The sequence below is a fragment of the Orycteropus afer genome, unplaced genomic scaffold (genome assembly GCF_000298275.1).
Source record: "Orycteropus afer afer isolate SDZICR_OR568_19922 unplaced genomic scaffold, OryAfe1.0 scaffold00092, whole genome shotgun sequence".
NCBI lineage: Eukaryota > Metazoa > Chordata > Mammalia > Tubulidentata > Orycteropodidae > Orycteropus > Orycteropus afer.
Window position 1 is genome coordinate 2565844 of NW_006921679.1, and position 11229 is coordinate 2577072.

The 11229-nt window shown below is 39.1% G+C and overlaps 1 protein-coding gene and 1 pseudogene across 1 annotated transcript in view; both read right to left on the minus strand.

The window, feature by feature from the left end:
- Positions 1 to 11229, minus strand: part of MICU2 (mitochondrial calcium uptake 2) — a 255003-nt gene that overhangs the window by 63615 nt on the left and 180159 nt on the right. Inside the window, exons 5-6 of the mRNA XM_007942515.1 lie at positions 3731 to 3778; positions 2210 to 2292 (exon numbers count right to left, since the gene is read on the minus strand). Of these exons, the coding sequence (XP_007940706.1) occupies positions 2210 to 2292; positions 3731 to 3778 (131 nt within the window). The remainder of the gene's footprint in view (positions 1 to 2209; positions 2293 to 3730; positions 3779 to 11229) is intronic.
- Positions 7818 to 8256, minus strand: LOC103198347 (annotated as a pseudogene).

Here is an 11229-nt window from a genome sequence, read left to right on the forward strand (position 1 = left end):
AACAAAGCCAGGAGCTGATTGTGGAAAAGACCATCAACTGCTCATATGCAAGTTCAACCTGAAGTTGAAGACAATTAAAACAAGTCCATGAAGCCAAAATATGACCTGAAATATATCTCTCCTGAATTTAGAAACCATCTAAAGAATAGATTTGATGCACTGAACAACAATCACCAAACCCAGAGTAATTGTGGGAAGATATCAAGAACATCATCCATGAAGAAAGCATGAGGTCATTAAAAATACAAGAAAGAAAGAAAAGACCAAAATGGATGTCAGAAGAGACTCTGAAACTTGCCCTTGAATGGATAGTAGCTAAATCAAATGGAAGAAATGACAAAATAAAAGAGCTGAACAGAAAATTTCAAAGAGCAGCTCGAGCAGACAAAGCCAATTACTATAATGAAATGTGCAAAGACCTGTAGTTGGAAAACCAAAAGGGAAGAATGCACTCAACATTTCTCAAGCTGAAAGAACTGAGGAAAAAATTTAAGCCTTGAGTTGCAATATTGAAAGATTCTATGGGTAAAATACTGAATGATGCAGAAAGCATCAAAAGAAGATGTAAGGAATACACAAGAGTCACTGTACCAAAAAGAACTGGTCGATCTTTTTCCATTCCAGGAGGTAGCATAACCAAGAACCAACGGTATTGAAGGAAGAAGTCAAAGCTGCACTGAAGGAATTGGTGAAGAAAAGGGTTCCAGGAATTGACAGAAGACCCACTGAGATATTTCAACAAATGGATGCCCTGCTGAAGGAACCCACTGGCTACCCAGTTGGCCAATTGATTGGAAGAGATCCATAGCTGTACCCATTCCAAAGAAAGGTGATCCCACAGAATGTGGTAATTATTGAACAATATTATTAATATCTCATGCAAGTAAAATCTTACTAAAGGTAATTCAAAAACAGTTGCAGCAGTATATTGACAGAAAACTTCCAGAAGTGAAAGCTGGATTCAGAAGAAGATGTGGAACGAGGGATATCATTGCTGATGTCAGATGGATCTTGGCTCAAATCAAATAATATAAGAAAGATATTTACTTGTGTTTTATTGACTATGCCAAAGCATTTGATTGTGTGGCTCATAACTAACTGTGGATAACATTGAGAAGAATGGGAATTCCAGAACACTTGATTGTACTTATGAGAAACCTGTATATAGACCAGGAGGCTGTCGTTTGAACAGAACAAGGGGACACTGCATGGTTTAAAATCAAGAAGGGAGTGTGTCAGGGTTGTATCCTTTTCCCATACTTATTCAATCTGTATGCTGAGCAAGTAATCCAAGAAGCTGGACTACAAGAAGAAGAACATGGCATCAGGATTGGAGGAAGAATCGTTAACAACCTGCAATACACTGATGACACAACTTTGCTTGCTGATAGTGAGGATGACTTGAAGCACTTACTGATGAAGACTGAAGAATACAGCCTGCAGTATGGATTACATCTCAATATAAAGGAAACAAACATCTTCACAACTGGACCAATAAGCAGTGTCATGATAAATGGAGAAAAGACTGAAGTTGTCAAAGACTTCCATTACTTGGTTGTACAATTGATGTCAATGGAAGCAGCAGTCAGGACATCAGACAATGTACAGCACTGGGCAAATCTAATGTAAAGGACCTTTTCAAGTGCTGAAGAGCAAAGATGTCTCCTTGGGAACTAAGGTGCGCCTGACACAAGCCATGGTATTTTTCAAATATTATCATTACCAAATTCTTGGAAAATGTTACCACTTTATGCTTATTGTGGCCTTTTATTTCTTTTTTTTGTTTAGGAAGGCCTTAGGAAGGCCCAAGTTTCTATTCTTTTAATGTGTATGTAAGAATAATTGTTAACATATTTTCACACAAATTCTGTGAAGCCCTTCCTACTGTCATATCATTTACTGAAATTAAAAAAAGCAGAAACAAACAAACAAACAAACAAACACCACCACATATAAAATATACATGCTTAAGCTCATTTCTCCTTTTGGAATCTTAGGCTCAATTTGCTTCTTATCCATTTCCTCAAGGAAATGGAAAATTTAGAGGAAAGTTAGTATTTTTGAATATGCACATGATTTATTGGTATTTCATATGTAAAAAGTGAGTAACATTTTGATTTTTTATGGAAATGTAAAACCATCACAGAAGCATCAATGTCTTTTCTATGAACACGTCTATGATCAACTCAAATCACTAAAATGCACTTACCTTAAAAAATTCCTTTTTCTCAACCATCTCATCGCCATCTGAATCCAGCATTTTAAATGCAACATGAAATCCAGTGTGAGGTTCTGCAATGATGTGAAAAATGAACAATAATTGAAATCTTGGTGAAATACAAATTATTTGCCATCATTTGAAGATCTGTGTTGTTGTTGTTGTTATGTGCCGTCGAGTTGGACCCAACTCATAGTGACCCCTCCTTGGGTTTCTGAGGCGGTATCACTACGGAAGTAGATTGCCCAACCTTCCTTCTGAGGAGGGGCTGGTGGGTTTGAACCGCCAGCCTTCTGGTGAACAGTCAAGTGCCTTAGGCACTACTCTACCAGAGCTCCTTTGAAGATCTGTAGATCTTCAAATTGGAAATAAGCCACTAGTAACTATGTAAGTAAATGCCAAAATAGAGAACAAAAATGATAACTTTTTATGGTAAACATTTCAAGGCTGATATTTTATGTGAAGGCCTTGTTTTCTGCCTCCTCCAACATCTTTTACATTGGGTGCTGCTCTTGTTCTGCTATTAAGTAAGCACAATTAATCTGAGAATTGAATTGACTTCATTAGATGTACCAGGGATATTCCTATATTCTTTTAGTAGCTTAATTATTCTCATGTTGATTATTACATCTTCCTTTCATTTTCTCAAAGGAAGGTATTTTTTTTTTTTTTTAACTTTTCATTTTGGAATAATTTTAGCCTTACAGAAATGGTGTAAAGACAGTACAGAGTTTCCTACACTCTTTACCCAGGTTCCCCCATTGTGAACATCTTTCATCTACAGTACACTGGTCAAAACTAAGAAGTTAATGCTGGTAAGGCAATATTAATTAAACTACTGACTGTATTTGGATTTCCCTCCTTTCTGTATTCTGTTCTATTCTAGGACCAAACACAAGATACCATGTTGCATTTAGTTGTCATGTCATGTCTCCTTAGTCTCCTTCAATCTGGGACAGTTCCTCAGGCTTTTCTTGTTTTTTATGTCCTTGGAGTGCTGGTTAAGTAAGAATTTTGTAGAATGTCAGCTGAGGGTATTTTGATATTCTTAGGTAAAGGCTAACTCTTGACTCTCTTGTTGACTTCGACTAAGGAGACAAAGTTATGAGGAGCCATAGTACAAGGTAGGTAGAAAAGATCTAAAAAAAACCTAAAAAACTAAACTCACTGCCATTGAGTCAATTCTGACCCATCACGACCCCCCTTGGGTTTCCATGGCAGTAAATCTTTACGGAAGTAGATTGCCCAGTCTTTCTTCCACAGAGTAGCTGGTGGGTTTGAACTGCCAGACTTCTGGTTAGCAGTCAAATGTTTTAACTAGGCCACCAGAGCTCCTAGAAAAGAGCTAAAGTGATGATTTAAACCAACACTGTTGTTTTATAGATGTACAAACTGAAGTATCAATGATTTTTAAAAATGATAAAGACAAAATGCCAAACTTCCAAAAACCTAGCTTGGTAATAAGAACAGAGAATTCCATGTGATCATTAAGAAAATTTGTGGAATACTTACTAGTGAGGATTGTAAGCAAGAAAAGATACTCAGTATACGAAATTAGCCCTGAAAGAGAGAAAATAAAAACACATCAGAAATAAATCTTAGATTAGATGGTTTAGAATTAATCATGTAGAGATATTAACAAGGTAACTTTAACCACACACTTTTTTCTTCTTCTTCTTTTTTAAAAATTAACTACTCTTTCATATGTTGTAGTTGTTATGTGCTGTCGAGTTGGACCTGACTCATAGTGACCCCTCCTTGGGTTTCCAAGGCAGTATCACTACGGAAGTAGATTGCCCCATCTTCCTTCCGAGGAGTGGCTGGTGGGTTTGAACCGCCAGCCTTCTGGTTAGCAGTCAAGTGCCTTAGCCACTATGCTACCAGAGCTCCCACTCTTTCATATAGTGGGGTACTTTTATAATAGAGAACTAAGGTATAAAACCAAAAACCGAACTCATTGCTATCAAGTTGATTCTGACTCACAGCACCCCCCACTGGGTTTCTGAGGTAGTAAATCTTTACGGAAGTAGATTGCCCAGTTTGCCTTCCGGGGAGTGGCTGGTGGGTTTGAACCTCCAACCTACTGGTTAGCAGTCCAGTAATATTATTTTTTTTTTTTCCCCTTTAAAAGAACTAGGTTTCACCAGGTGAATAAGGAGTAAGAATGGATATTGGTGAGCAAAACAGGCATGTACTTGAGGTTTTATCTACATGGCATTTAATGCAATTCCTACTCAATTTTACTATTCATGGTATCTCAAGTGAAGCAAATTCAGAAATTCAGTGGAATAGCAGAGATATGAGTATAGCAAAGGTGAAATTATATTATTTAAAATGTAATGATTATATTTCTGTAACCTTTCTTTTGGGAGATCATTCTTTCCTCATTCTCAAACATGCAGTTTGGGCAGGACTGACTCCACCTTCAGCATTGGAGGTAGAGGCTGGCTGGTTCCTGAAGGAACTGGTTCAGGATGGGCATGCAGCTCAAAACAAAAACTAAACCCAAACCCGTTGCTGTAGAGTTCATTACAACTCACAGTGACCCTGTAGGACAGAGAAGAACTGCCTGATGGGATTTCCATCTTTATGTATTTCCATCATGTAATCTTTATGAAAGCAGACTGCCTCATCTTTCTCCTTTGGAGTGGCTGGTGGTTTCAAATAGCTGACCTTCTGGTTAGCAGCCAAGTGCTTAACCACTGTGCCACCAGAGCTCCTCTACAGGCCCAAACTAATCAGCAGGTTGTATTAGTTCGGCCATTAAGGACTTGTTAAGAGATGGACCATGACCTAAATTGGTCCACTTAGAGATATATATGACAGGATTTCAGTTGAGAAAGCTGGCTCATTGACTTCCTTTATTTCCTTCTCCCCTTCTGTTGGGCTTTGATGATGTAAGAATTCTATGTTTAGGAAAGTGAAGCCATGGATAAAGTGCCTGGAGGAGGCCAGTATATAGAGCTAATTTTAAACTGGATGGCCTGAAAGATGAAAACTGGTGATGTTTGAGCCCTGGATTAAGCTTTGCTTAAAGCTAGCTCCGTGTCTGGCCATTAATGAAGTTCCTTTCTCGTCTAAGTACTATCAGGTTTTATGATGCTTGGAAACGAAAGAATTCCAATAACTATAGAAACAACATATTGCACTGGGCAAATCTGTTACAAAAGACTTCTTTAAAGTAAGAGCAAAGATGTCACTTTGAAAACTAAGGAGCGTGTGACCCAAGCCATGGTATTTTCAATAGTCTCATATGCATATAAAAGCTGGATAATGAATAAGGAAGACTGAAGAAGAAATGATCCATTTCAATTGCGGTGGTGGCAAAGAATATTGAAAATACCATGGACTACCAGAATGAAAAAATCTGTCTTGAAGAGGTACAGCCAGAATGCTCCTTAGGAGGAAGGATGGTGAGACTTTGTCTCATTCTTTGGTCATGTTGTCAGGAAGGATCAGTTCCCGGAGAAGGATATTATACTTGGTAAAGTAGATGGTCACCAAAAATAGGAAGACCTTCAGCGCGATAACTGATACAGTGGCTGCAACAATGGGCTCAAGCATAGCAATGACTGTATGGGCGGTACAGAACCGGGCAGTGTGTCAGTCTGTTGTACACGAGGTCACTGAGTCGAAACTGGCTTGATGGCACCTAACAACAGCAACACTGAAATAATACCTTACAAATCACATTCCTCATGAGCTAAAAAGTTGTTTTCCATCTAGATCATAAGCTTGATTATTAATACAGCAAAATGTATAATTAAGAAAAACATCTTATCATGGAAAATTTCAATCATATACTAATGTAGAGGGAAAATGATATGGTGAATAATTACATTTATCATAACTTTACCCAGCTCCAACAGTTATTAACTCATGGCCTGTCTTGCTTTAGCTATACCTGTTTTCACTTTCCCCTCTCCAGTTTCTACTGGATTATTTGAAACAAATCCCAGATATCCTATCTTTTCATAGTAAAGCATTCAGGCTATATCTAAAAAGGAATTAAAAAAAGTAAAATCCCAATAAATAAATTTACCATACCTAAAAATTATCAGTAATTCCTTGTTACGTGCTGTTGAGTCAGATCCGACTCATAGCGACCCTCTTAAAAAATTCAAATTAGCATTACAAATTTCCATTTCAGAATATATTTCTTAAAACAGTCTGTTCAGTTTAGGATCCAAAGAAAATCCTGGCATTCACCGGGCTGACAGGTCTCTTTAGTCTTTTAGTCTAATGGTTCTCCCACTGTCTTCTTTTCCCTTTCAATTTAATTGATAAAGATTCCTGCTTTTTTGCCTTCTAAAGTTTCTCACAGTCTAGAAAATTCTGCTGATTCTATTTCTTTGGTGTCATTTCACATGTTCCTCTAACTTCTATATTTCCTATGGACTAGTAGTTAATCCATAGGTGTGCTCAGATTCAGGTTTGGTTTTGGGTATGAATATTTCATAGATGGTGCTGTATACATCTATCCAAACCAAACTTTCTGTCACTGAATTGATTCTGACTCATAGTGACCCTTTTGACAGAGTGGAATGGCCCCATAGTGTTTCCAGGGCTGTCAATCTTTATGGAAACAGAACACTCATCTTTCTCCCACAGAGTGGCTGTTAGGTTCCAACTGCTGACCTTTTAATTAGCAGTTCAATGTATTAATCACTATGTCACCAGAGCTCCTATACAACCAAAAAACCAAACTTACTGTCATTGAGTCGATTTGACTCATACCAACTCCTCCTTGGGTTTCTGAGGTGGTATCTCTATGGTAGTAGATTACCCAACCTTCCTTCCAAGGAGTGGCTGGTGGGTTTGAACTGCCAGCCTTCTGGTTAGCAGCCAAATGCCTTAGGCACTATACCACCAGAGCTCCCATACATCTATCAGGTGACCCCAAAACAAATGTTTACAGAAGATGCTAAGTATCACTGAGTGAATCTGATAGTAAGAATGATAGGAGTTTAGATGATCAGAGATATCATGGGGAAGTAATTCTAAAAACTGAATGATGAGTAAATTATTAGTTTTTAAATTATGAATTATTTGTTAATTGGAAAACAAATATACAACTTGGAATGCATTTGAGGCAAATTGTACCATAAGCAAATTTTGTTTAAATGGCTAAACAAAGTTTGAAAAGCAAGTAATAATAAAAGAAAATGTTTCTGGTACAGGACCAGCAGTAAAACAACAGTGTATGAGCACCTGGATAATATACTTGTTTCACAATAGTGCAAATGTAACTACATATTATTGACTGTCTATGGTCCACACCAAGTTACAACTCCACACTTCAACAACAACATGCTGACAGTTCCTCATCTCACCAACTCCTTCTAAGTTTAGATGTACAGAAGGGCTTAGATACATCCAGGGTAAGCCACATGCAACATGTTACTTGATAAATTTTCTTGAATAAGGTTTCAGGACAGTGACAGTAAGATAAGGGAAGAAAACATGGAGGAGTGCAGTCCTAATTACTCTACATGCATATTCTCTTGACAGTAGGGGGAAACCTTTTACAGATAAATTAAAAAGAAAACGCAAATAGACAATTTTATATAGGAAATTTAACACATTCTGTACAATGTCTTCACTTTGCTGTCATCATTTGTAAAAACTCTTCAAAGTTTATTGTCCATCACCATCAATATTTTCTTCTCTGATCATTTCATCAACCTCTTCATCAACCTTCTCTTCAAGGTGTGTCATCCCATTAAGCTCTCAGCACTAATACAGCCATTATCATCATTATCAAATACACAGAATGCTTCTCTAATTTCTTCTTCACTGCCTACGTCTTTCATTTTTCTTGCTATCATTGTCAGAAATTCCAGGAAGTCAACTGTCCCATTACCGTCAACCTCGACTTCACTAATGACATCCTGTAATTCTACTTCTGTGAGATTCTGCCCAAGAGACTTTACAGTTCCCAATTTCTTTGTTGTTACAGTTCTATCACCATCCTTGCCAAATAGTGAAAAAGCTTGTTTGAATCCTACATTCTGCTCTTCTGTTAGATGATCAGCCATGCTGCAAGTGCTACCAGTCTCTGAGATGCAATCATACAATCACTTGGCTCACTAGGTCCACTTGGACTGAGTGATGGGTAAAATTTTTGATTAAGCAGGTATGGTATAAGGGGGGGGAGACATATCAGATAGATGAAGCTGAATATGAAAATTAAAAATGACTGTCTGAAATAACATTTATGTGAAAGAAGTAATGGGAAATAAAGCTGTTACAGTAGCCCAGACATGAAGAACAAAGACTTGAACAAGGTGATAGCAGTGGGAATGTATTTTTCATTCTATGAAGGATTACCATGATTAAATGGCTCCTGCAGTGCAATCGGTTTCTCTTTATATATGGTCTTTCTGGCATTGGGCTTGCAATTCTGCCAAAAATGATTGGTTGGGCCACTGTCTGCCCTGTGACTGGTCTTTTCTATGCACCTTGCAAGGAAGCAGAGGCAGGGATTCAGGTAAGGCTGGGGACCCAGGCCATGGCCCTTCCAAGCCATGGGAAAGTCAGGGAAAGCAGAGAAAAAGCTGAGGGGGTGCAGAGAACCAGGACAGAGCAAGGAAGCAGAAGCAGAGATCCAAGGGACCCAGGCCATGGCCCTCCCAAGTGGTGGGAAAGCAGAGAAAAAGCCGAGGGTGGGGGAGACCAGGAAAGAGTGAGGAAGCAGAGGCAGGGATCCAGGTAAGGCCGGGGACCCAGGCCACGACCCTCTGAAGCAGTGGGAAAGAGGCAGGGATCCTTGGAACATAAGGAGAGGGTGGGGAGGGTGGAGAGGTTTTGAACAGCTAAGGGAGACAAACTTGTCTGTCAGTTTGTCGTACTGTGGTGGCATGTTGCTGTGAGGCTTGAGGCTGTGCCACCGGTATCTGAAAGCCAATAGGGTTGCACACGGTGCACAGGTTTCAACAGCTTACAGACTGAGACAGACTAGGAAGAAGGAGGAGGCCATCCACTTCTCAAAGAATTGGCCAGGGAAAACTTTATGAATAGCAGAGAAACACTGTCTGATACATTACTATGCAACTTTATGAATAGCCCGAAACATTATCTGATACAGTGGACACAGTGCAGGAGGATAAGCCACTTAGGTCAAAAGGCTCTCAAAAAAGGACCAGGAAAGAGCTGCATCATCAGAGTGGAACCAGCCATAATGATATGGATATCCAAGGCAAAGCTTTCAAGACTTACATCTGCTGATGTGGCATGACTCAAATTGAGGAGAAACAGCTACAAATATCCAGTAATAATCAGAACATGGAATGGATGAAGCATGAATCTAGGAAAATTGAAGAGTTGTCAAAAATGAAATGGAGTGCATAAAGATTGATATCCTAGCATTAGTGAGATGAAATGGACTGATTTTGGCCATTTTGAATCAGACCACCATGTGGTCTACTATACCGGGAATGACAATTTGAGAGGAATGGCATGGCGTTCATCATCACAAAGAATGTTTCAAGATCTGTCCTGAAGTACAATGTTGTCAGTGATAGGATAATATCCATACACCTACAAGGAAGACCAGTTATGATGAAAGACTCTTATTCAAATTTATGCAGCAACCACCAAAGCCAAAGATGAGGAAACTGAAGATTTTTATTAGCTTCTGCAGTCTGAAATTGACTGAACATGCAATCAGGATGTGTTAATTATCACTGGTGACTGGGATGCAAAAGTTGGAAGCAAAGAAGAATCACCAGTAGTTGGAAAATTTGGCCTTGGTGACAGAAATGATGCTAGAAATCGCATGACAGAATTCTGCAAGACCAACGACTTATTCATCGCAAATATCTTTTTCAACCACACAAATGGCATCCATACACGTGGACTTCGCCAGATGGAATACACAGGAATCAGATTGACTACATCTGTGTCTTGAGGTGATGGAAAAGCTCAATATCTTCAGCCAAAACCAGGCCAGGAACTGATTGTGGAACAGACCATCAACTGCTCATATGCAAGTTCAACTTGAAGTTAAACACAGTTAAAACTAGTCCACAAGAGCCAAATATGACCTTGAATATCTCCCTCCTGAATTTAGAGACCATCCAAAGATTAGATTTGATGCATTGAACACCAATGACCGAAAACCAGAATTGTGGGATGACATCAAGAACATTATCCATGAAGAATGCAAGAGGTCACTAAAAAGATGAGAAAAGAAGAAAAGACCAAAATGGATGACAGAAGAGACTCTGAAACTTGCCCTTGAGCAGAGTTGTTGTTGTTGTTTTGCCGTCGAGTCGGCCCCAACTCATAGCGACCCCTCCTTGGGTTTCCGAGGCAGTATCACTATGGAAGTAGGATTAGCTAAAGCAAATGGAAAAAATGACAAGATAAAAGAGCTGAACAGAAGATTTCAAAGAGCAGCTCGAGCAGACAAAGCCGATTACTATAATGAAATGTGCAAAGACTTGGAGTTAGAGAACCAAAACGGAAGAACACACTCAGCATTTCTCAAGCTCAAAGAACTGAGGAAAAAATTTAAGCCTCGAGGTGCAATACTGAAAGATTCTACAGGCAAAATATTGAATGATGCAGGAAACATCAAAAGAAGAGGGAAGGAATACACAGTCACTGTACCAAAAAGAACTGGTAGATCTTCATCCATTTAGGAGGTGCCATATGATCAAGAACCAATGGTACTTAAGGAAGAAGTTGAAGCTGCACTGTAGGAATTGGTGAAGCACAAGGCTCCAGAAATTGACGGAATACCCACTGAGATGTTTCAACAAACAGATGTGCCACTGGAGGCACTCAGTCGGTTATGCCAAGAGATCTGGAAGACAGATACCTGGGCAATTGACTGGAAGAGATCCATATTTTAATCGAACCCACAACTGTGGTTTCCAGCCAAACAAAGTACAGGCATGTGAGTTAAACATTCACCTCAAGTAGACACACGCCCTGGAGAGAACAATCATGGGAGAATGAAGGGCTGCTTATGCACAGGGAGATAGCTCAGGGTGCAGAAGAGTATG